The sequence below is a fragment of the Phoca vitulina genome, unplaced genomic scaffold (genome assembly GCF_004348235.1).
Source record: "Phoca vitulina isolate PV1807 unplaced genomic scaffold, GSC_HSeal_1.0 scaffold49, whole genome shotgun sequence".
NCBI classification, from domain to species: Eukaryota; Metazoa; Chordata; class Mammalia; order Carnivora; family Phocidae; genus Phoca; species Phoca vitulina.
The window spans coordinates 1,937,950-1,962,823 of record NW_022589752.1 but is presented as its reverse complement, the minus strand read 5'-3'; the positions used below and the strand labels follow the sequence as shown (position 1 = coordinate 1,962,823).

General features: G+C 34.8%; 1 protein-coding gene across 17 annotated transcripts in view; it reads left to right on the top strand.

Moving 5' to 3' along the window:
- The window catches only part of SOX5 (SRY-box transcription factor 5), a 1,002,891-nt gene that overhangs the window by 867,018 nt on the left and 110,999 nt on the right, over positions 1-24,874 (top strand). For 15 of the 17 annotated variants that reach the window (XM_032432676.1, XM_032432674.1, XM_032432680.1 and 12 more), the window contains one exon: positions 13,230-13,353. In XM_032432676.1, coding sequence (XP_032288567.1) covers positions 13,230-13,353 — 124 coding nt within the window. The remainder of the gene's footprint in view (positions 1-13,229; positions 13,354-24,874) is intronic. The other 2 variants (XM_032432684.1, XM_032432672.1) reach the window with 1 other exon arrangement.

The following is a 24,874-nucleotide window of genomic DNA, read 5'->3' as shown; positions in this document are numbered from 1 at the left end:
CATGTGTTTCCACACCTTTTAGTCATATTGCTTTATATCTTGCTGTATGGCTAACAGCAAAAAATCAACTGTATTTAGTGGCACACAATGTCTCACATTTGAACTAATTTCCTAATCTTTTAATGTATGTATTCTTTCTATATAAGTAATAAAAAATTGCAGTTTTATCATAAATAACATCTAACTGCTGTTCTTATGGTATTTCAGTAAGGACACATCAGACTTACTTCTCTCATCTCCTGAGGAATAATGAAGGGCATGAAACCTAACTTAGCATAATTGACACTAAAACTGGGGTCTGAGGAAGGTAATGAATTGGGGGTAAAAAATGACAACATGGCTATGTGCCATATTTCAGAGCATTAACTTTGAGGAAAAAAGATGTTAAATCCTGAATGAAAATGAAATAAGGCCTAAAATCCATTGTATAAAAGAAATGTTTTAATAAACTCGTTACTCTTATAAAAAACTGAGACTGAAACATGAGTAGCCTTTTCTAATAGTAATTGTTTTTTAAAAATAATTGGTGCAATTGACATAAATTGCACATGTACTATATGCTAGGTAGTAAGCTGGATATTGTGGATACCAATATGAGTTCTCTATGCCCTGCCCTTAGGGCAGTTTACTCATGGAAATAGACACAGTTATTTTCAACCTAGTGGAATCCCTATATGGAGTAGAGGCAGAAGCAAATGGTTTGTGGAACACAGCATGCTCACTCTTACCTTAAGGTTTTTTGTTTGTTTGTTTGTTTGTTTTGTTTTTTTGAGAGGGAGAGATTTGGTGAGGGGAGGGGCAGAGGGAGAGGGTCAGAGAGAATCTTAAGCAGATTCCCCCACTGAGCGCAATGCCCTACCTGGGGCTCAGTCTCACAACACTGAGATCTTGACCTGAGCCGAAATCAAGAGTTGGACACTTAAGTGACTGAGCCACCCAGATGCCCTATTACCTTAGGTTTTTAGCATCTCCTCTTCCATTTGCCTGGAACACTTTCCCCCAGATTGCTGAGGTTTATTGTGTCAGTTCTTCCAGATCTTTATGGCACTGTTCTCATTGATCCCATATTTAAACTTGCAGCCTCCAATCCCAGCTTTCTTTTTCCTCTTTCATTTTTTCTGTACTGTTTGTCTGTCTTATTAACTGCAATATTCCTAGACACGAGAGCAGTACCTAGCACAAAGTGGGCACTCAACACATGAATGAATATATTTTGCTTGGGGAGTTTGGGTAGTCTTTAAAAAGGCAGGGATGCTAAAGCTGGATTTTGAGGAAAAAGTAGTTCTTGAGTAGAAATCAGGTGAAGTTTTCTGCTTCACCTCCTTGTCTCTGATTTGAAAAGAGGTCAAAGAATAAAAGGTCTCTGTCTGGAAATATCCTAAGTCTAAAGAGGGAAGTGTAAAGTAACACAGGCAAGAAATAGAAAATGTTAAAAGATTTCATAATCCAATGCTCGTTGCATAGAATAAATACTAGTGCTGTGGGATATTTCAGCAAGAAATACACTAATAAAGGTCAAAGTCATTGGCAATGATTTCAGGAAACTTTGAAATACATGTTAGTATTGGGTGCCTGGGTGGCTCAGTTGGTTAAGTGACTGCCTTCAGCTCAGGTCATGATCCTGGAGTCCCAGGATCGAGTCCCACATCGGGCTCCCTGCTCAGCAGGGAGTCTGCCTCTCCCTCTGACCCTCCCCCTCTCATGCTCTTTCTCTGTTTCATTCTTTCTCTCTCAAATAAATAAATAAAATCTTAAAAAAAAAAAAAAGACTTGAAATACATGTTAGTATTATATATATTTTTAATAAAAATCAGAGTGGAAAAATTTAAATTTTATTTTCAGTCATTCTTTAGTCACATGTCAAAGAAAAATTTAAGATCTTTAGGGATCTTTAGGATAGCAATTCCTGTATTAAATATTCTTCTATGATATGCCAGGCACTATAATGTTCTATTACATCTCTGTTTTTCTGATTAATTTTCAGAGTATTAAAGTAATATGTATACACTTTGAAAATTTAAAAAACAGTGTGGACAGAAAATATAAAGCAAAATAAACTAATAAACTATAATATGAAGAAGAAAATCAAAGTCAAAATTCTACCCTTGCTATAAAAATCTCTTAAAACATAATAGAATTTTATCTTTTAAAGATAATTTAGGGGCGCCTGGGTGGCTCAATCGTTGGGCGTCTGCCTTCGGCTCAGGTCATGGTCCCAGGGTCCTGGGATCGAGCCCTGCATCGGGCTCCCTGCTCAGCGGGAAGCCTGCTTCTCCCTCTCCTACTCCCCCTGCTTGTGTTCCCTCTCTCGCTATGTCTCTCTTTGCCAAATAAATAAATAAAATCTTAAAAAAAAAATAAAGATAATTTAAATGTAATCCTGTTTTTATGCTGAGCAAATATATGGGAATTAATGTTGATGATGTTTCTGTACTCTTTTTATATAAATCAGTATTTTTATTTCAGAAAATTATTACATTTTTGTTTTACAACTTTTTTTATAATTGAGAAGACTCAAAAATTTAAGTTCTAGACTTGGCTTTAGTTTTGGCTATTGTGATCATGGGTAAATCCCCAAATTATTTGTTTCCTTTCCAATTTCCTTATTAATAAAATTGAAATAACCATACCTGATCTGCTGATCTCCAAGAGGCAGGATAAAATATAAATGAACTAATTTATGTGCAAGAGCTTTATAAAAATACAAAACATTATTCTAATATTGGACTGACTATTTCAAAGCGCATTTAACCCTGCTTCACATGGTGGTGAAGTTGTAGTTTTTTAAATGTGATCTTTTAAAATTTATTCATTTAGCTTTTTTTTTTAAATCGAGATACAGTTCACATTCCATTAAATTCACCCTTTTTAAAAGCATACAATTCAGTGGTTTTTAGTATAGTCATGGTGTTTTGTCACCATCCCAACTGTCTAATTCCAGAACATTTTCATCACTCCAAAAAGCAATCCTGTACACATGAGCAGTCACTTCCAGTTTAACCCTCCCCACAACATGATAATTTTTTGAGGTGTAATATTTTAAAGAACTTATGTTGAACTGAGATTTATGTTGCATGAGGAAAAAATCACTAATTATTATAGGCCATCGAGCAAAACATCATAAATCAGAAATCAATAAATAGTGAATTTTATTAAGTTTTCTAATGATGGTGTCCTGAGAAATATAATTGAAAAATATATTATATTTCATGTTGGCCATTATATTTTATGTTGTCTATCATTTGCATGTAAGTGACAAGTGACATAGTAATGCATGATATAAAATAAGATTGTATTAGTATTTGCAAAGCCTGATTCTGTTCATGCGAACAGAGAAACATGCACACTCATATGAACTAGGCTGTTTGGTTGTCAGGAGCCATGATAAGTAATACAAATAGTCACACACATTTGAGGAAACAAATAGAGTTGCATTATAAAGAAAGACTTTGGTTTTATCAAGTAACAGCTATTGAGCTACATAAAATATTGCCTTTAAGAAACAGATGATAATCTAATCCTAAATAATGCATCATTTGAGATATTTTAATCATTGCTTTTTAATTCTTTCATTCGGCTCAAAATTGTCCTTGGCAAATGAAATGACTGTTTTTCCCATACTCTTTCACAATTGCTTTCTTATTTAACACCATATTTTTGCCACCCTCAAGTTTCTATGATTATCAACTTTTAAAATAGAGATTTTTCCTTAAGTCAGCAAATATACTTTGTTTAAGCATGTTTTATATTTATAAGAAATGCCATTGTTTTGGTTGATATGAGTTTAATGTATATTAAAATGGTGCTTCATAAGAATGTAATGCTTAAATTTTGAAAATAATAACTATTAGAAAAGAAAACTACACAAGTGAAACCTGCATAGTACTAAGAATGAAATTTCATGGCCTTAAAGTGACAGAGGTCTTAATTCTACGTCATCTGAAAGTGGTTGTATGCCAGTAACAATGCCAACGATAAACGCATCATGCAAAAGTAAAAATGCGATGGTGAAATGAGCCATTGAAAGGAAGAGTCAGTGACCATATAATATTTCAGTTTCTATTATATCTAGTAGCAATCTGGTTAAAAAGAAATGACAGTTGCCCTGAAGGAAATAAAGTGGAGGTATTATTGTAGTAGTAGTTTGGAAAGAAAATTGCACTGTGTCTTGACTGGATTATTCCTCTATCCTTGCAAACTATCTCCACCTCTCTGTGATGCTGCTTCTTGCCTTCTTTATACAAATTGAGTTTGTATCATCTAAACTCATAGGGCCCAGGGGCCCTTTGGTGACAGAGAGGAGGAGGAAAGGGGGAGGGAATTAGAAAAAGAAAATGTGACAGGCAGTTTTGAAAAGAAAAGCAATTTTCCTTGTGGGTCTGTTCCTAAATAGGAGTCCTTCAATGCAGTATTTTGCTTCTGCCGAGCAGTCAGTCAGAATCAAGTGTATGCTTGTGCTGTTTTGTGGGGCTTGGCACTGACAGGTTTTAGTTAGGAGGGGTGGGAATACAGGGGGATCGGATGTGGCGAAGTTAGTAGTTTGGCTCTATCAGCCCTGGAGGCAGACTTAGCACTTGCAATGGGACAAAAGTATTTGTAGTCATCAGATAACTTTGCAGTCAGCTTCAATAGCATCACTCCTTTCTTTTTTTTTTTCTCCTTTTTTTTTTTTTTTTTTAATTTTGGCAGCCAAGCTCTTAGTAGAACCATCTGTCTTTCTATTAGTATTTTTGAGGCCTGTTTTGAAGCCACTTTGCTTGGCAAAGTCACTTTCATCCTTGGAAACGATTTTTAAAAAAAGTTCTGTGGCTTTTTGCCGAAGAAGAGTACTATGTAAAAAAAATCCACATGGCTGTTCATTTTTGTTCTAAAAGAATATGGCTACTTTGTCTTTGTCTTGAATCACATGAAATTAGAGGTGATACCACCCCAGTGTGGCTGTTGGGAAGTGAGAGGCAGGCATTGCAATTTTCACACTGTTTTTATGTCCCTGTATCTCTCGATGAGATTTTCTTTAGTCTTCCTAGTAGATTAATTGGAAGATAAGTGGACGCCTTTATTCTTCATTTTAGTGTAGTTTTTTTCGTTCCTAAAGACCATTGCATTGGGTTAGATAAACTGACAAATCTCCTTTCTGTTCTATGAAATGAAAAATCACAAACCGTTAGTGGTCATTGAAGATCCCATGCCTCTTCTCGCTAATGGTAGAAAGTCAGCTTTGTCATCCCGGTTACTCCAGTTTGGGTAATTATATCCTGCCTACCTAAACCCCTCTTGTAATCTCATTTGGATATTATCTTCTTCATTTTCTCAAAAACTACTGTGTAGTATCCCTGTGTGCTTCTAAACAGCTGCTGTGTTCCCCACTGAAGGTGGCTGAATTTTACTTGTAGGTGAACTGATCCCTGAAGATGATGTGTGCTTGAACACAACAGTACTCATCTGACTGAACTCTCGAGGAACATTTGAAAGTTTTAGATTTCACATTTGATTTGTTATTGTGAGGACTTAAATCATATAGCTGCCTTTTATGTTAACATTTGTGAACGTAGTTTAAGCAAATCTACCACCCTAAGTTAACTTCCTGTTCTTCAAGCTCTCACACAAACTGCTCCTTGATACCGTGGAGTACCTCTAGCTATTTGATTATTTTCCCAGTCTAGTAATGCCTTCCAAGCCTCTCTTCCTGGGGTAGAACCCAAAGCCCATCATTACTCAAAAGCAACTTTGGTTTCATCATGAGGAATGTGGGATTCCCACAATCTCCTTTTCTTCCCCAACCTGAATGCTGGAATTCACCTTCTTGGCTCCTCAACCACAGTGACAAGCTCTGAGAAGAATCACAGGAAAGGGAAGATTCACAGCATCCTACTTCATGAGGTCTCTCCTCAGGCTTTAGCATTTTCTATCATTCCTTTCAGTTGTCCATGGTTTACTTTGTTTTTCATTTCTCTCAGTGACGATCCCAAACTCCCTTTCCCTTGCTGAACTCCCTTATTCAATCCCCATCTCTCTCATTTTGGGCATATAACCTTGCCTTCATCACTGAGAAAAGTTCTTTCGTCAGGCCTGATTTTCCTTACCTTCTCATTTACCTGTGTATAAAACATAGCTGCTTAACATCCACTCAAATAACACCATTCCTCATGGCCCAGAGAATGGGTTGTTATTCTCATTCAAAACTAATCCCTATATGTTGATTTGGTTTTTTAGCTTCCTCTGGAACTCTGGTCCACCAGTTAGTTTCTCTCTTTCCTACATTTAAAATTCTCAATTTCTGTTTGTTCCTGTCAGTCGATAAATGTGCTGAAAACACTACTACCTAAATAAAGTCTATGCGTCCCTAGGTAGCTGCTATCAGATATCTCTCTTAACAATTCTCCTCGAACCTTCTCTAACAATAAGTCTACACTGGTGTCTCCTTTTTTTTTTTTTTCCTTTCATTCAGACTGCAAACCAAAATATGGTTTCTATCCACTGTTGTAATGGAATTGATGTTGTTAGAGTCATCACTATCCTCTAACAACTCCAGATTATATTATTTTTTGTCTCTAAAATGCTCTTTCTGCTATATGTCCACTTTTAGTCACTACCTCAACTTTGAAATTCCATTGGATTTTATAACACCGTACTCATGATTTTATTTTTACCTTACCTCCCCACTTGTAGATTCCTCTTCTCTGCCCATCCTTGAGTTATTGTTGTGACCAAGATGATTTTAAGCTGTCTCTTCTCTTTATACTTTAGATCCTCTCTAGATTGTTTAGTTTACTCTATCAGCTGGTGACTCATCAGACTGTAGCCTCTAAAGATCTTATCCCTAGCTTCGGATTGGAGCCTTATCTGTCTGCTAACAAGATATCTCCAATAGAATAATATTTAGGTACTTCAAACATATCATATACAAAACCATATTCATTATCTTTCCATGAAAACTATCACTACTCATCTGTGCTTTTTTTTCTGGTATAAATACATAAACTAGACACCTGAGAGTTATTTTTGACTATGTCCTTTTATTCACCATATAGATATGGATATATATAAATACTTCAGGTACATAGACTTCTTACATATCCACACATATATAACACCCCCCCCCCCATTATCAACATCTCTAATTTTTAAAAAATATTTCTTGGCTTTTTCTCCTTATTCCTAACCTCCTATTACTGATCAAGCCCTCATAATCTATTGCCTGGTTGACTCTATTAGCTTACTACCTGATCACTTCCTATCTGGTCTCTATGCTTGGTCTTTCAAATCCCTTCTCTGTATACCCATCATAGTATTCTGCCTAACCTATTTAACATCAATTTCATGCTTCTTACCCTGACACACAAACTGATTCAGATAGACCACTGCTTCCCTCTTACCTTTTTTGCTATCCCAGACTGCTCAGATGGCATCCCCTTCACATGATGCTTTTTCTTGTCCTTATTTCTTTGCTCATGTCTCATCCTTTGCTTAGAATTCTTTTCCCACACTCCCATCTCTTTGCTTGGCTAGCTCCTACTTATTCATTCAGACCCTGTACCTCATGTACCTATCTCCATGAGGCTTGCCTTGCTTTCTCCTGGCTGTTAGGAGTCTCTCGTCTGTGCTTCCATAGTATCCTATACAAGTCTCTGTTGTCGAATTAATGGCAGTGTATTATAGTTACCTATCCATTCGCCCCACCAGACTGACCCAGAGCTCCTAGAAAGCAGGCATCATCGTATGTGAACTCATCTTTGTATCCCTGGCTACCAAAAAAGTGCACATTCTGCTTAGTGAAAATGTTGATTGAATGAATAAACTAATAAATAGAGCCATGTGACTGAAGGCTAAATGAATAATCTTAAGTACCTAGTTGATAGAAGAGTTTCAGGGAGTCACTAAAGGGTTTTGCAATAGAATATCTACATAAAATATAAAATATTTAACTATGAATAATTGGTAACTATTAACTGGGTTTTTTACAAGTATGGTAATGTGGCTGGTTTGTGTTGGATTCTTAAGATTTTCGAGGACAAGATTGCACTATATGGTAAAATTATTAAAAATGTTAAAACATAATATGGCATCTTAAAGGAAGTAGCCTCTTAAATTTATTGTGGGTTATTATTCTAACTAGTGAATAACATGCTACCTATTAAAAGGACTAAAATTTTGTGACAAAAGAATTTTATTGAAACTTAATTATAAATGTCACACATTTTAAACCTTAATTAGAAGCTTAAAAGGAATTTCATGCATTAAGTCAAAGAAAATAAATGAAGTTAATAGTGAATAGGATTTGAAAAAAAAATAGTGAATAGGATTTGGAAATATTCAAAACTGCAAATATGTAAGTGTGAATTACTAGCCCTCTAAAAACTAGTTTTAGAATTTATCCAGAAAGCATTATACTGTTTTGATGTGATGTGTCCTTTTCTCCCAAAGAGTGACTAAATTTCAGTAGCAGTAAACTGGAAATTAGTTAAGATATAGCAGTAATACAATTGGTGCTCATTATTGGCGCTCGTTATGTTCTATAAAGTTGCCATGAATGCTGAATTAGCAAATACCGAACAATTGCTCCTGGGGAAAGTACAGTTAGGTTCCTGAGAGCCTGTGGTCACACCATTTTCATCACCTGATCAACACATAACCTTATTTTATGTGTGTTTCTTTTTAAAGACACCTTATTAATATTTATTATTGATTTTATATGCATTTTAAATAGTGAAATCACCAACAAAATTTCTTACTCCTTTGCACATGTCTGTGAGTAACTGCAGAAGCACTACTACAAGTAAATTTGGTGGTGGGAGGGTAACAAGTAAATTTTAGTGAGTAGGCAAATTTGCACATATAGATTCTACAAATAATGAGCAACTGTATTTTGAGAGGCATTTTTAGTTGCAAATGTGGATTAGCCACACATTTTGGATTATATTTATTTCACTGTTTCTCAACCTTAAAACTCTGTTATTCTATATATATTTGGATCTTGGAAAATTTAGACACTAAAACAAATTATAAAACTAAAGCAAAATGCATTTCCATAATCATAATAAGACAAAAGGTTTAGACTAGACAGATTTTTGAAAGCGCTGGAATTCATTACAATATATTCTTTAGAATACTCAAATTTTTACCTAAAAAATTAGTTAATTATTCGGGTTTAAGTGAATTACCTGGATAAAAACTGTCACACACAAATAGTCTATGTACACACAAAAACTAGTTAAACAATATAACAAGAAAACATTCCCTTTATGATAGCAATAATATATATATATATTTTAAAGATTTTATTATTTTATTTAGAGAGAGAGTGTGTGTGAGCTGGGGGAGGGGCACAAGGAGAGGGAGAGAGAGAATCCCAAGCAGACTCTGCACCAAGCACAGAACCAGACTCGGGGCTTAATCCCACAACCCTGAGATCATGACCTGAACCGAAACCAGGAGTCAGACACTTAACCGCCTGAATCACCCAGGCACCCCGGACATAAAAATATTTTTAAACAAACTTAAAAATAGAATTACCAAAAATCTACAAGAATTATATGAAGCAAAAGAAGATTTGAATAAATTGAAAGATAAGGTCTGCTATTGGCTATCAAGCCATCAGGTTAATGAATTCAAATAGAAATTCCATATCCTAAAATTAATGTGGAAAAATAAATGTTAAAAACATCCAGGAAATATTTGAAAAAGAAAATATTAAAGATAGAGTAGTGACTTTACCTATTATTAAAACATACTGTAAAGGTTTAATTAAACAACATGATACTAGAATGTGATAGGCAGGCATATCTGTCCATTATAGAAATATGTAATAAATTTCTAATATATCTGGATTACTTTTCTATTTCTTCATGCATACATAATTCTAAGAATCATGGACATATCATAAAGTATAAGACTATTTAGCTATGGCTTAAAAATAAGAACACAAAGCAGTTAGTACTTTATGCTGTCATTCTTTGGTGAAATTGGATTCCTTTCTGGTCGTTAAGTAACTGTTGTCCACAGGCCTTTTGTGGACATTTGGAGTTGGTGCACAAAGCTGTATTTTAGAAGATAGGACTATATAATTTGTTCTTCTTTATTCATGAATTATCAATACATATATAATGGTTTCGGCTACTGTGCTAAGCTCTAGAGGTACAGTAATAAGTTACAACCTCTTTCCTAAATAAGCTCATAGGTCATAAGGGAGACTTGAGTTATACAAGTAACTATTATTCAATACAGTAAGTATTGTATTAGCTTTATGAGGTTAAAAGAAGTAACAGTTCTTTCTGCCTGAAAGCTGGCACCACAAGAAAGAAGTGCTTCACAGGCAAACACATTATGTGGGTCTCAAAAGCCTTTGAAAAATAAGTAGAATTTTGCCAAGAAGAAAAGGAAAAGAGAAATCACTCAAAACAGAGGAGAAAATACTTTTGAACACACTCAGGCATGGAAAAACACCGAGTATGCGAGGAACTCTTGATGGTCCTTTGAGGCAAGAGTACAGGATCTGAAGAAGGGCAACATATCTGGAAAGATAGACTGAGGACAAATTGTGAAGAATCTTGAATACCGTGCTGAGAGATTTGGTTGCTCTTCTTTAGGTAAAAACAAACCATCACAAGTTTCTCACAAAAGGGACATATAAAAACAGATAAAAGACTCAATTAGAAGGAATTCTCTGAACCATCTAGCTTAATATCTGGTTCTACCCTGTGGGCCCCAGAACCTATAAGAGTCAGGCAGTCTACCTTTCAACTGCTTATATACCTGAAGGCGCTCTGTAACTCAAGGCAAAACATGAAGAAGACAAAAAGATTTGTCGACAGTGACTGAAAGCCTTCTTTAAGACAGTACTTCTCAAATCTGGATGCACACTGGAATCATCAGGGGAACTTTAAAAAATGCTCATGGCTGGGTCTCACCCCTATTGATTCAGATTCAGTTGTCTGGGAAGCAGTCTGGGCATTGAGAATTTTTCAAAGCTTGCCAGGCGATTCTAATATACATTCAAGTTTGAGAACTCCTGCACTCAAACAATAACCTATTGTTTCTACAATTCTGGAAGTTATTTTTCCCAAATTTTAAGGTATTTGAAATTTGGATACTTCTTATAACCCTTATATGCATTTCATTTGAAGTCCCTTTCTTCTTCCCTCTAAAATGCTCTTGTTAAATTTATTTGTACATCCTATAACTGATGGTATCTTCGAAAGGAGGAGATGCACTGTATACAATATGATAACTTACAAACAACAAAGTATAAAATATATACAGGAGCTGGTTTGCTGTTCGTTTCTTTGCTTGTCATTCTGCTCAGCATCCTCTTCTTGCAATGAAATAGTACCCATGCTGTTTTGCCTTTGGATGTCTATCTCTTGTTTTAGACCACTTATTCCTACAAGCTTGTTCAGTATGCACTCTCTAATTTTGAGTCTTTAATCATTTTCTATTGGTTTCTACATAAGGTGTATCTTTCCTCCAATATGCTCAAAAAATGCTGGCTGTAGTGATCTAAACCTTCTGCGCTAACCTTAAGACACTCTTTTTGTATTCCTGTTTTGTTGTCATTCCCTTTTAGTTTCACTCTGGTGGCCGTGATAGGTTTAAAATCCTTTTGGCTAAAAGAAATGCTTTCTAATTTGGAGTCATTGCTGAAAACAGATCTCTCATTCTTATAGTGCTTATTTTTCTCTCTGTCTCTGTCTCTGTGTCTCTTGCCCCCTCCCTCCCACCTCTCTCTCAAACATCCCCCCCCCCAAACCACAGTGCACATTCTCAACAACCAAAATCTCAGAAATAGCTCAGAGGTTTACTGTGAAAGATGAAATAATGGACAAACTGAAGGCGGACTTTTAAAGTGAGAAATGATGAGCACTATGAGAATCACAAGTGCCCCAAGAACATTCAGTGCCAATGAGAGAGAGGGAAAACAAGTCTGAGAAGATGGCTCAGGGTTGCTGTTAGGATTGGCAACTGAATGAATTTGCAATCTTTTCTGGATATTTGTTTGTCTTAGTTTTTTATCATTATCCCCACTGTAATGTAATGGGCATACATTACATTGAATCTTGCTTTTCTTGTTCACTCTTGTTTCCCTACTGACAAGCTCATTTTCTTGTACATAATAGGTGTTAATTTAAATATTTTCCAAATAACTTAATTAATGTGTGGGAAGAGGAGTAAGGGAGAATGAAGTGTCAAATATGTGATTTTTAGTATGATCCTAAATTCTTGGTCATATGTTTATTGACAAACACTAACCAATAATCATGTTCACCAGGGCCATCTTGCTTAATTAAATATTTGGGGGGAAAAGCCTACTTATTTTATTTTAGTGATGACAACCTTTGCATTAATCATTAATGTGATATTGCTGCAGAAATGACTATATTAGATTATATTTCTAGAAATCTCTGTTCAGTTCAAAGAAGATAAGCCAATAAAAAAAGCTGGTAATGAATGATAAAAAGAAAAAAGATAGCGATTCCATTGTACTGGGTTATTTATTTACTGATGTGAGAGTGACATAAGCAAATAAAATGTATTCCAAAGATGGCAACCAAAACAGACTTGTGGTTTGAGGAGTGGTTCAATTGATTGTAAAAGATAGATAAAGACAAAAGTATAACACAGAGTGAGATTCAAGGGACTGGATTTTAACCTAATCTAAATGTCCCATTCCTTGGCCATGGACGAGTCCGTTCTCTTTTAGCCCTAGTTACCTTTCTATAAACAAAGGGGAAAGTCTTAGCGACTCTCTAAGCTTCTTTACCAGCTCTTTTTATTAAAAAATTGCAATATTACATGAACATGACAATTATCTTCAAATAATAAAAAGCTAGTTATATGTAAAATGATACCAGTTTAGTTAGGTTTGTTTTAGAAGGTAGCATTACCCCTAACAGGATTTACAGAAGGAGATTTTAGTTCAACCTAAGGGTAATTTTTTAACCATTACATTAATGCAATAAAAAAAAAAGCTTTCTTGTATGAAGTAGTGATGCTTCATGCAGGTATCTAGGGAAATTATTCATTAAGTTAGAAAGTGAACTTGGTAACACCTTCCAACTATAGTATACTCTAATTTTCCTGCCTAAGGCATGACCTCAGGCCCAGTGTTTGAGCAAGCTTGTATGCCAGTATATTTGAATTGAATAAATGGTTTTCTTTTATCATAAAGTAAGGAGGGTGGGAAGCATGGAGCACCAAAACTTCGTCTCTTTGATTCGCTCTATAACGTTCAGCAGGTCCAAGGTCAACTGCCGCCATTAATGATTCCCGTGTTCCCTCCTGATCAACGGACACTGGCTGCAGCTGCTCAGCAAGGGTTCCTCCTTCCTCCAGGCTTCAGCTATAAGGCTGGATGTAGTAAGTACCATTGATTTTCCATTTGGGAGTGGGTGGAGGGCATGGCTTTAAGTCAGGCAATTTAATATTCCTGCCACACCAAGAAATGAGATCACCCATATAGCATTTTTATTTTAAAGAGGAAACACACAGAAAGTATAGAAAAGGATTTATGTTGGTATTTAAAAGAACTTAGGTTATTTCTATGCTTCTGAAGCCAATATTTGCCCTTTATATTTCAGTTTCATAACTTCCATTTCCAGTGTCTTCTATAATATGAATATAATTTTCAGGTTCAGTTTGTTTTTGCGAAGGTAAGATAGGAATATGCTTTTCAATTGCTTTCCATTGCCTTTTAAGATAAACTCAAGTTTCGGGCGCCTGGGTGGCTCAGTTGTTAGGCAACTGCCTTCGGCTCAGGTCCTGGGATCGAGTCCCACATCGGGCTCCCTGCTCAGCAGGGAGTCTGCTTCTCCTTCTGACCCTCTCTCCCCTCATGCTCTCTCTCTCACTCTCTCTCTCTCTCAAATAAATAAATAAAAATCTTTTTAAAAAAATAAACTAAAGTTTCCTAATGTGAATTAGTTGGCCTTTCATTATCTTTATCCTCCCTATATTTACAGCCTAATTTCTCAGTAGTCTTCTTTTAGTTCTTAGACCAACCATACTCTTTCTTGACTTTGGACTTACACTGTCGATGTTTTTTCTCCTCAGCATTCTGAACGCCTTCCAACTCAGATCAGAGAGAACTTGCCCAACCTAGTTAGATCCCTTTCCCCTAGTTCCTTTGGATCCTGTGTATTTTCTCTTTTATTTTAATTGTAAGTTCTATGAGGGCAGGTGCTGATTCTGTCTTATTCATTGTTATATCTAAACTTTAGTACAACATCCCATTACCTGTTGAATGAATGAATGAATGAATGACCACCTCATTACAAACACTACAAGGATATTTTTACACTAAGTGAGAAGTTAGACTAAGATAACTGTCTATATAGCTTTATTAAGTTTAAATGCCTATGATTTTATGACTTCTTTTTTACCAAAATTGAAATCGCATACTGTTAGTTTGGGAAACAGTCTAATACTTCACTTTCTAAAATGTAAGTAGCCAAAATGCCAACTATAATCTGTTAAGTAAAAATCATAGCAAATTCCAAAGACAGACTAGACTGCTAAGCAACATATATTCTAGAACCTTATTACCACGGCCATAAAAAATACAAAGACAAGTTTATTGAAATATTTTCATTGATAAAAGTAGAACATAATTGAAAGCAATTAATGAAATATCATCATCTTTTAGCTATTCAAGTAGAATATTATTTTGTAAAATCCAGTATATTTGGGTTCATTTATATGTTAATAAATTGCCCCATTAACATTTTGCTATGCTTCAGTACATACTGCGTCTGAGAAACTCTGTCCAACATTCCTAGAAACCAGATCTAAACTTCCTGCTAAATGATGTTTTGAATTTTCACATTTTAACATTTATTCCCAGTCTTTGAATTTTTGCTTTTTTTTTTTAAAGATTTTAGTTATTTATTTGACAGAGAGAGACACAGCGAGAGAGGAAACACAAGCGGGGGAGGGTGAGAGGGAGAAGCAGCAGGTTTCCTGCTGAGCAGGGAGCCCTGCAGAGCCCGATGTAGGGCTCGATCCCAGGACCCTTGAATCATGACCTGAGCCGAAGTCAGACGCTTAATGACTGAGCCACCCAGGCGTCCCTGAACCTTTCTTTATATAATATTGAAGAAATGGGATATCATTTTTTAAATATACAAAGCCATTTGAGAGGAGTAGATTGCAACTACAAAGTCTAGGTAAAAGTGAACTGAACTCAGGACTATAAAAATTCACACTTGTATGGTATTTTGCCCTTTGCAGTTTTTACACTGTTTATGCACATCTTTCTCTTGACTTCAATTTCATATGTTTTAAGACAGTGTTCTCACTCTGGATCCTGAATTTATTCATTCCGTATTATTTCCACATCATTCTATCTTTGTAGATTGATTCATCCAGAAACACCAACATATTTTTACAATTAAGGGCTATATTTATATTCTAAATATTTAAATTATAAGAATAATTTAAATTCTAAATACAGAATTTTAAACTCTATTGCTACACTAAATTCTGCATTTTTAATCATAAAATATTTTTTTGTTTTGTTTTGTTTCCATTTTCCTAAGGAATTACTGTTCACATTAAACACATGTTGCCAATGTGTTTTTTGGTAACCTTGGTTACTAAAGTGAAAAAAAATAAGACACTTTTAAAAATCATCAGTTGCCTCAGACTGCACCTGCAATATATACATATAGACTAGTTCTGTTTTCCAGAAAGAAATTTTTTTAAGCAACTGTAGAAATAAGTCCCATTAGCAAATATTGTGCTGAAGAGAAAACCATATTGAGTATGAACAATAGCATAACTCTAGGCCTGGAAAAGGTCAAGAACACCTCTACCTCACTCCCATTTGACAGAGTTGGCATACTATGTTTGTTCAGTGTTAATGTGATGTGGCATGGAAAAATTTTTCCCTTTCTAAAATTGTTCATATATTAACCATTTGATATTTGTACCTTTGGTGATTAAAATTACAAATAATACAATTTCTTTTGTAACCTTGGAAATAAAATAGAATAAAGCCTTTACAGCTGCTGGCAAGCTTGAAGCTAGCATCATGCCAAACTCTAAAACTAAGAAGCCAGTAGCAAAAGAAAGTACCACCCTTGTTGACACTCTGGCACTTTGAGTCAGTTTGGATGGAATCAGTAAATAGTCCAGACTGTTCCTCCCTAATCACATTGCAGGAAAGAACAGAGACAGGGAAGGACACAAATCTTGCCATCTCTCCTTAGGGGGCTGTCTTATTATATTCCCTCCATAACTGCCCACCATATGTGACTTCTCTACTCGTCAGTTATTTTAATTTGAGTATTATTATGTAGTTCTCAATGAAAGAGGTTGACCAACTCATCTTGATTTGAGTTTCAAGTAAATGTGAAACATGTATTTGTTGGTATCAAAAACTCAGATGCTTTTCATCAATCCATTCATAGAAGGTATTGATGATAAATTTTTCTGTTTAGACTACATGACTTGATAAAATAAATAAAATAAAAGTCTCTGGAACTACACAAGAAAGTTAAAATGTTCTCAACGGGAAAAAAGTAAAATAAAAACATAAGTTGGTGATGCCTGGATGGCTCAGTCGGTGAAGCGGCCAACTCTTGATTTTGGCTCAGGTCATGATCTCAGGGTCCTGGGATTGAGCCCTGCGTCAGGTGCCATATTCAGCAGGGAGTCTGCTTCAGGATTCTCTCTCTTTCCTTCTCCCTCTGCCCCTCCCTGTGCTTGTTCATTCTCCCTCTCTAAAATAAATAAATAAATCTTAAAAAAAAAAGTTGGGGACCCTAACCATCATTGATTGATTTAGCATCTTCTGTTTTCCAAAAAAGAAATTTTCAGTTGCACATAAAGATATTTTCTCTTTGAGAAATGTAGTAGTAGAAATATGGCATTGAATGGGGACCTACAGAATGGAGGTGCTGGATTTTCTCTTAATTGCTAGAATGAAGGTCAGTAAACAATAGAAAATAGCAGTACAGCCAAAGAATTCAGAACAAACCGTCTAGATAGAAAAGAAGCTTTAAAGAATGTTGTAGTCCACTCTTATCGATGAATATGTAGATAAATTCACAAATATTGATGTAGTATTATCAGAATCTCAGATTGTGTTCTGGCATTTGCTATTAATGAAATCAAACATGAAACTGCACTTCTTCATGGATCCATATCTAGTTATTCCTTTTCCTACTTATTTCTTAATATCTAAAAATACTTCCAAACTTCTAAGGAGGTAAAAATAATGGTGCATTATTAAATTTGAATATTTTAATATATGTAATAACTTGATTGATAAAACACTGATTTGATCAATCAACTCCATTCACAGACCATTCCATTCAGGGGAAGAAATTAATGAAATAATCTGTATATTTAACTTGTCAGTTCTATGAAAACTGTCAACTAAGTTGCTATATGTAGATACACCCCAGTTTTTATATTGCATAATTAAAAATCCCAATTTTTTTTGAGAGAGAGAGAGCGCACATGCACATGTGCACATGCAAGTGGAGATGGGGGTGAGGGGCGGGGGGGAAGGAGAGAGAGACTCTTTTTGTTTTGTTTTGTTTTGTTTTTTGAGAGAGAGACTCTTAAGCAGACTCCATGCTGAGCTGGACTCAGGGCTCTAGCTCAGGACCCTGAGATCATGACCTGAGCTGAAATCAAGAGTCAGACACTTAACCAACTGAGCCACCCAGGTGCCCGCAAAATCCCAATTTTAAATTATATTTGTAGGTACCTGCTCATTTTAATCAGAAAACTGTGATTAAATTTCTTGAAATAAATTTTAAAACTAAATAACTAAGCTTCTAATACTGAATAATAAAATAAATGGTGTACAAATGAATTGGTTCAAATACACTTTGGGTGGTTGAAGAGTCCAAGGAGATAGTCCCTTTGCCTCTGCTGGAAAATCTGATGAAATCCTAACCTCTTGCTTAACCAAGACCTCCGACTTGTGAACCACAAAACTGTTTCAGGTAGATAGTTTTGAAATAAACTGTACATACTTTTGACTCCTATAGTACTTTCATGTTGGCAAGAAGACACCACTTTTGTGTTTGCTCATCATGGTAAAAAAACTAACAAAATTCAGAATAATTTTGAATGTGTATGTTGGTTTTAGCATATTAAACTTGAGAGAGACTTTTGAGATAAAGTGGTTGAAGGTCATAATGTGGTTAATACCACTTTCACTGACTCCAATTTCCAGTTCTCTTTCCATAACACATGGCTTCCTCTCACCCCACCCTCAAGGTTAAATGCTGTTCCTTTAGAACATATAGTTTATAGGCAGAAATGAGAGGAATAGGTGTTTCTCTTTTTACTAATAACTACAGTCCTCTGCCCCTCTCCTTTCTGTTTGGGTGTAAAATTTCTAGTTATATAATTCTAATAGCTGCCTTAGAAATTTTTGACAGGAACACATTTTATGTGGAAATTTAAAAAATCTACAGGAAGGCAATCCAATAAAATAACCCATTTTCTATATACAGTCTAAAACAAATAGTTGTAAAGGAGTTGGCTCAAGAGTTTAGCCCAAAGTGTCAAATTGAATGTACCGCATAGCTACAGATAGAGTCTTTCCCCATAGATAGGCATGTGCCTCGTGCTAAAGTTCCCGAACTGTGTGCTAAGGTACCAGGGTGCTTTTGCAAATCCACAGGGGCATACAGCATATTTTAAAATTTCAGGGAAAATATGGAGGCATCTGTCAGATACTACATAAACTACCTTAGTTTTGGGGCCTTACTACTTGACAAAACGGAGCAGTTGGGTATTTCTTTTGTCCTGCAGGTGCCACGAAAAAATTATTGAGCCGCTGATGGTGCCTGAATCCAAGGAATTTTAGGAACTTTTGGTCTTGTCTAGTCTATATTAATTTAAAAACCTATTATGACCTTTTTTACTAGAAAGTTATTGGTGTTGACCTATCGTATTACAACCACAGAACAGAATATTATAACAAAATTTATCTTGCACTTATGGTATATGGACAATATTGTATAGATAAGCAGTTGATTCATTTGTCTATACCAGTTGATTCCTGTGTCTATATGATTTCAAACATTTAATTGTTTGGTTCGTTTTGATTTAATTAACCCAGTGTCAAGTAGACAATTACTAGTTGAAAGGTACTTGGAATGAGAGAGTATGGACTTGGAATCAAGTTTTGCCTTGTTCTGCTACTTTGATTGTCCTTGTGCAGGTTACTGAGCTTTAGTTTTCTCATCTATAATGTGGATTCATAACACCCATTTTAAATTGTTATAGAGATTAAACAGGATTATATATGAAGTGGTGCCTAGTATTGTGCCAGCAAAACACAGATCCTGTTTCAAAAGGGAAAAAAAAAAGATTCTGAAACCACACCTGGCAATTAATTGCATTGCATATCCTATCTAGGATCAAATTCATTCTGCCACACCTGAATGAGGCTTCCTCTGACTGGGAAAATAGAATTATTTAGAGAAAAGTATTACAGTGCTGAAGGAAACCATTTGTCTCATGTAGATACAAACTTAGCCTTAACTATTTACATTATTATCACCAAGTTTTAACTTTTTCAGTTGTCATTTTCCCTTTGTATATTTATCAAAGCTCATGTTGGAAAAGATCATGTGATTGAAAATGTATTTAGTCATTGTTCTGGCTGTATGAAAATGGAAATATATTCACATACTCTTTCCGCATTTTAACATGTTGATTAATTTTTCAGAAATGTGCTAAATAAAAGAGCCATATAAAGTTACTGATTGAAATATTTAATTGCCTTATGAGATTAGCTTAAATAAATAGAAGTCGATGAGCCAAGCTTAATAAACTTAAAATATGCTGTATTTATTCTTCATCAGTTTTCTGAACAGTATTTCCGCTTCCAATAAAAAAGGAAACTCTCAGTTAATTAGTTCCTCATACACCACAATAAAATTAATGTTTAGGAGTTAAATACCATAAACTTCCTCAGGCATATTTGCTGATGTGTTCCTGTTTTTGGTTAATGTCACATGTTTCATTGTTTAATGGGGATATCATGTGGGTTCCATTATATCTCTCTTGTGTAAAGGGTCCATGTGTCTGGCATTTTAGGAGACTGCATGCTAATTTCTGATTTAACTGTGTCAGCTGTGTCAGCTGACATACAGGTCATTGACAATCAGTGCTGAAACAATCACCAAATCACAAGCTAAAAACCATTGACATGGTACGCTTTTATCAAACTGACAAAATAGGAAACATGTGTTGTCAGGATCACATACTGTAGGTTCTTTGTACATAAGCAGAGAGGAGAGGATGTAATCATATATTCAGGCTTCTGTGTTTGCGTGTTTTAAAATTATTGTAACCAGCTCTTCTTTTTACCCCCTAACCCCTGAAACATCTTATAAACCAATAACTTTGAATGAACCAGACTTTGTTGTAGAGCTTAGTAAATATAGATATTATATTATTTGTTATATATTTATTACATAAATATATATAATTAGTACTATTAGTAAATATATATAAAATATATTTTCTAAAGAATTGCTGTGGTACCTAAACAGCCAATCATTTAAATTCCCATCTTCAAGAAGTAAGATTGGTGATGTAAAAATATGAGATGGTTAAAAAGTAAAGAGAACTGAGTGCAGAAATGTATATAACATTCCACAATTACATGGTGTCAGCCACCCTCCAATTCTCATGGGAAAGATGTTTCTAGGCCAATAAAATGTGTTTTTTTCCTAAAGGGGAGTTTATAATATTTTTACAAAATTCATCACTGAGAAAAGGGAGATGTACATGTCTTTATCGTGACAAAGTGTCATACTTTGGTATAAAAATAATAGCTTATATTGTGCCTTACTGTTTATAAAACATAGACATGTAACTAATTTTAAGCATCATAACTCTGTGAGATAACTGAGCTATGTTAGTAACTAGTGTTTGATCCAGCCCTCCCCACACACACGCTCTACCAACAAAATACACACATACAAGCAAACAGACTATGAATATATATTTAATCTTCTAATCCATCTTGTTTGCTTTTTTTAACACAAAAGAACATAAGCATGCCATTCAATTTAAATATAAACCCATTTGGGTCAGTATTTTCTTTTTGACTTGATTCTTGATCATGCAGAGTCGCCAAATGGAAAGAGTCGACTGATGACACTCTGTGCTCTCAGCCAAGAGGCCTCAAAAGGTGGTGTTACCATATATATATATAAGTTTGCCGTAGTGTAGCCTACCCCTCAGAATTCTAAATTCATATTTTTCTGGCCATGGCAAACATGGAATGTCATCTCTGTAGCAGGCTGAAACTAAGGTCATCAGACTGAAGTACAAGCCCAGAAGAGCAATACATTATTTTACTTGAATAAATGTAACTGTCAATGATACTGGACGCCTCTGTTCTCCAGTATGCATGCTCTTTCACTGTAAAAAAAACTCCATTAGAAGGCAAACTTTAGTCATGAAGTTGATAGGAAAATATGGAAGCAGAAAAAGTAGTTAAGAAAACAGTGGAAGAGAGCATTTGACTCTAACTCTACAGTAGATACATATTTTCCATGAGGACTGAATAAGTCATGCTCTTGGAATATCATGTGGAATCAGATACTGTATTAGGTTTACCTACTGTAAAAGACCAAAATAATACTAGCTTAAACACGGTGAAAGAATATTTTTCACTTACCTAATAGTCCAAACATTGCTCCTGTGGTAGGTCTGTGATAGCAGATCCCAGGCTTGTTCTCTTATTTATTTATTTATACCACCTTCCACAAATTATGGCTCCTGTCTCACAGTCTTGGATATCTTCCCCAGCGCCATATCTCCATTCCAGGCAGAGGAAAGGGCAGAAGCAGAGAGAACTACAGCTACTTTTTAAATAGTACTATTTCCCTAATAATTTATTTTGGCTCTATGTTCAAAGAGTATTTTCTTAAACCTATTTATATAGTCAATATTTACAGTTAAATAATTCTAAGGTAAACATTTTTGTGTGCACATATTTGCCCCAAATGAATTCTTCATGTAACCAGTTCTATTCCCAATATATGGCATTTTACTTTCATTAATTTGTTCCTTTTTGAACATTTTTCCCGAGAGATTGCCTCTAAATTCTAATGCTCTTCTAGTTGGTTAATGGAAGGACTAAAACTTTGAAAGTTGGCTGGTGTGAGTTAAGCTATAAATAAGCATCAATGAGACTTGTAATCCAAAACTATTAATTGTCTGGATTTAATAAATTCTGTTAGGGAAAAAATTAAACAAGATATCAAAAGACGTTGGTAGTCACAATCCCATTTCATATCATTATGTGCCCTTAGGCTAGTCATTTTCTTCTTTGTGCCTTAGCTTTTTAAACTTTAAGGTAGCTACAATAATGTCTGCCCTACCCACTTCATAAGGAGATTGTAAAAACTAGATGGGAGAGTATAGGCATTTCTCGGGAATTTAAATTATTATATAAGTATAACATATCATTATTATTTTTAAATGTATAAGTCTGTTTTGAACATTTAGGATGTGACATAATGAAAAGAATTTCAGGAGTTGATTCTAGGCTTCTATACTTCTGACCAAGACTTTGCATTATTTGGTTTTCATTTTTTAGGGGGAGGGGCTATTCCATAATATTTCTTAATTTTCAGAGGTCTAAAATATATCATTCTAGTAGAAAGCTCTCAACCATAAATCATCCCAAACGTATAGCTCATAGCCTTATTGTTTCAGAGTTTAGGAAACTTCCTGTTCTCAACCTGCAGATCACGGACTCTGGATACATTCCAGGAGGAAGGATATCAATGATAGACAGAAAAGTGGAAAGGCTATAAAAGGTGTCAAAAAATGAAATGCTTGCTAAACCTTATTATTAAAAGTGGAAAATAAAAGAGAAATAGCATTTGATTTGGTCTTAAGTGGCTTATACCAATGCCCCCCTTCTAAGTCACTACTTTCAAATGCCTGAATCATTTGGGGTGCTTTTCTATGTGCCATTTATATCCTTGTAAGACACAGAAGCAAAATGTAGACACAGTAGTCTAATGTAGGTTCGGATATAGAAGCTGTTCCCTAATTAATGATTCTCTTCGAGCAGCTTAAAATGAATTATCATGCAATAGCTTAAATGATGCCTTAGTAGCAATACTGAAATACAGGAGGAAAAGGAAATTTCTTTGATTCATTGTCACCTTTTCAGGGATACTCAGATTTCTTAGATAATTAACCCAGGAATTTTCATTAGTGCTAGAATTCATTTAATTTATGGGCAAAGAGGTAAAGAAAGAATGCTCTATCTTTTATAATCAGAAATTTCTTCCTGTTTTGAGAGGCATTTCTTAAAAAGTTTATCATCTCTAGCCAACTGGGTAACTATTAATTAAGTAGAATAAAGTTTTCATTTGCCATGCTCCATTTAAAAGACATAAAAATATTTCTTTTTGTGTGTGTGTGTGTCAGTATGACTTTTTTTTATTATGTTATGTTAATCACCATACATTACATCATTAGTTTTTGATGTAGTGTTCCATGATTCATTGTTTGCGTATAACACCCAGTGCTCCATTCAGTACGTGCCCTCTTTAATACTCATCACCAGGCTAACCCATCCCCCCACCCCCCTCCCCTCTAAAACCCTCAGTTTGTTTCTCAGAGTCCATAGTCTCTCATGGTTCATCTCCCCCTCCGATTTCCCCCCCTTCATTTTTCCCTTCCTACTATCTTCTTCTTTTTTTTTTTTAACATATAATGAATTATTTGTTTCAGAGGTACAGGTCTGTGATTCAACAGTCTTACACAATTCACAGTGCTCACCATAGCACATACCCTCCCCAATGTCTATCACCCAGCCACCCCATTTTTAAAAATCCTTTACTGAAAAAGTTAGCCTATGACGAAGCAGTGAAGAACTAACAATAACCTCAAAACATCTTCTTTTAAATAGATGTTTAGTCAGACAAGAGATAATTATTAATTTTACTTTCTCAAATAAAATTCATATGAAATATTTATATTTATTACTAATTTTATGAGAGTTTACTCTAAAACATTAGCATTCCTTATAAAAAGTTTCAAGTATTAAAGTCTTATACTATTCTAGCAAATCAATAAAGGCTTTACAGTTTTACAATTTTCTGCATTTGGAAACCCCTTTATCGAAACTTGTGTATACCATATCAGTTCTTCTGAACTTCTTAACTTCGATTCCACAAGATGATTTAGTGGAATTGTTATAAATTTAACTTACCTAAAAGGTAGGGAGGGAGGAGGTATAGCTGAGCTTATTACCATAAAAAGCAAAGTTCACCTCGCTTGGATTTCAGAAAGTCTAAGGTAATTTGAACAGTCACGATGATGAAAGATTTTGTTTTGGTCATTTGTTTATATATAACATCTTTTCTGGTAAACACCTTGACCATGCTCAGGTGCCTTAATGACATCATAATAATGGTTTCTTGTTAGTGAACAGAAATTATTTTAAGATTTTAGAAATTAGTATTATTTACTTTTAAATATTTAATGAGATATGAATTGCTTTAAAATCAAAATTTACAAAAGAGACAGATTATGGAATATTATAAAAGAATTATTTGATAAATGAAAATATTTTACAGAAGATTCTTTACCTCTTCTGGGTCCATATTTCCTTATATCCCCAAACTCTAGGCTTCTCTTTCCCCTCTATTCCCTATTGTACTTTTGTATCATTGGTAGATGATCATCTTTTTTTCATTATTGTTTGAATTAAACCCTGAATTGTTTGAATTAAATTGAATTGTTTGAATTAAACCCTATACAAAAACTAATTTGTTCCTTATTGTATAATTATTTGCTCACAATCTGTTTCTTCTACTAAACTGTAAGCTTTTGATATGGGAAGAGTGGTCTCCTGTGTTTGATATTTGTTAAT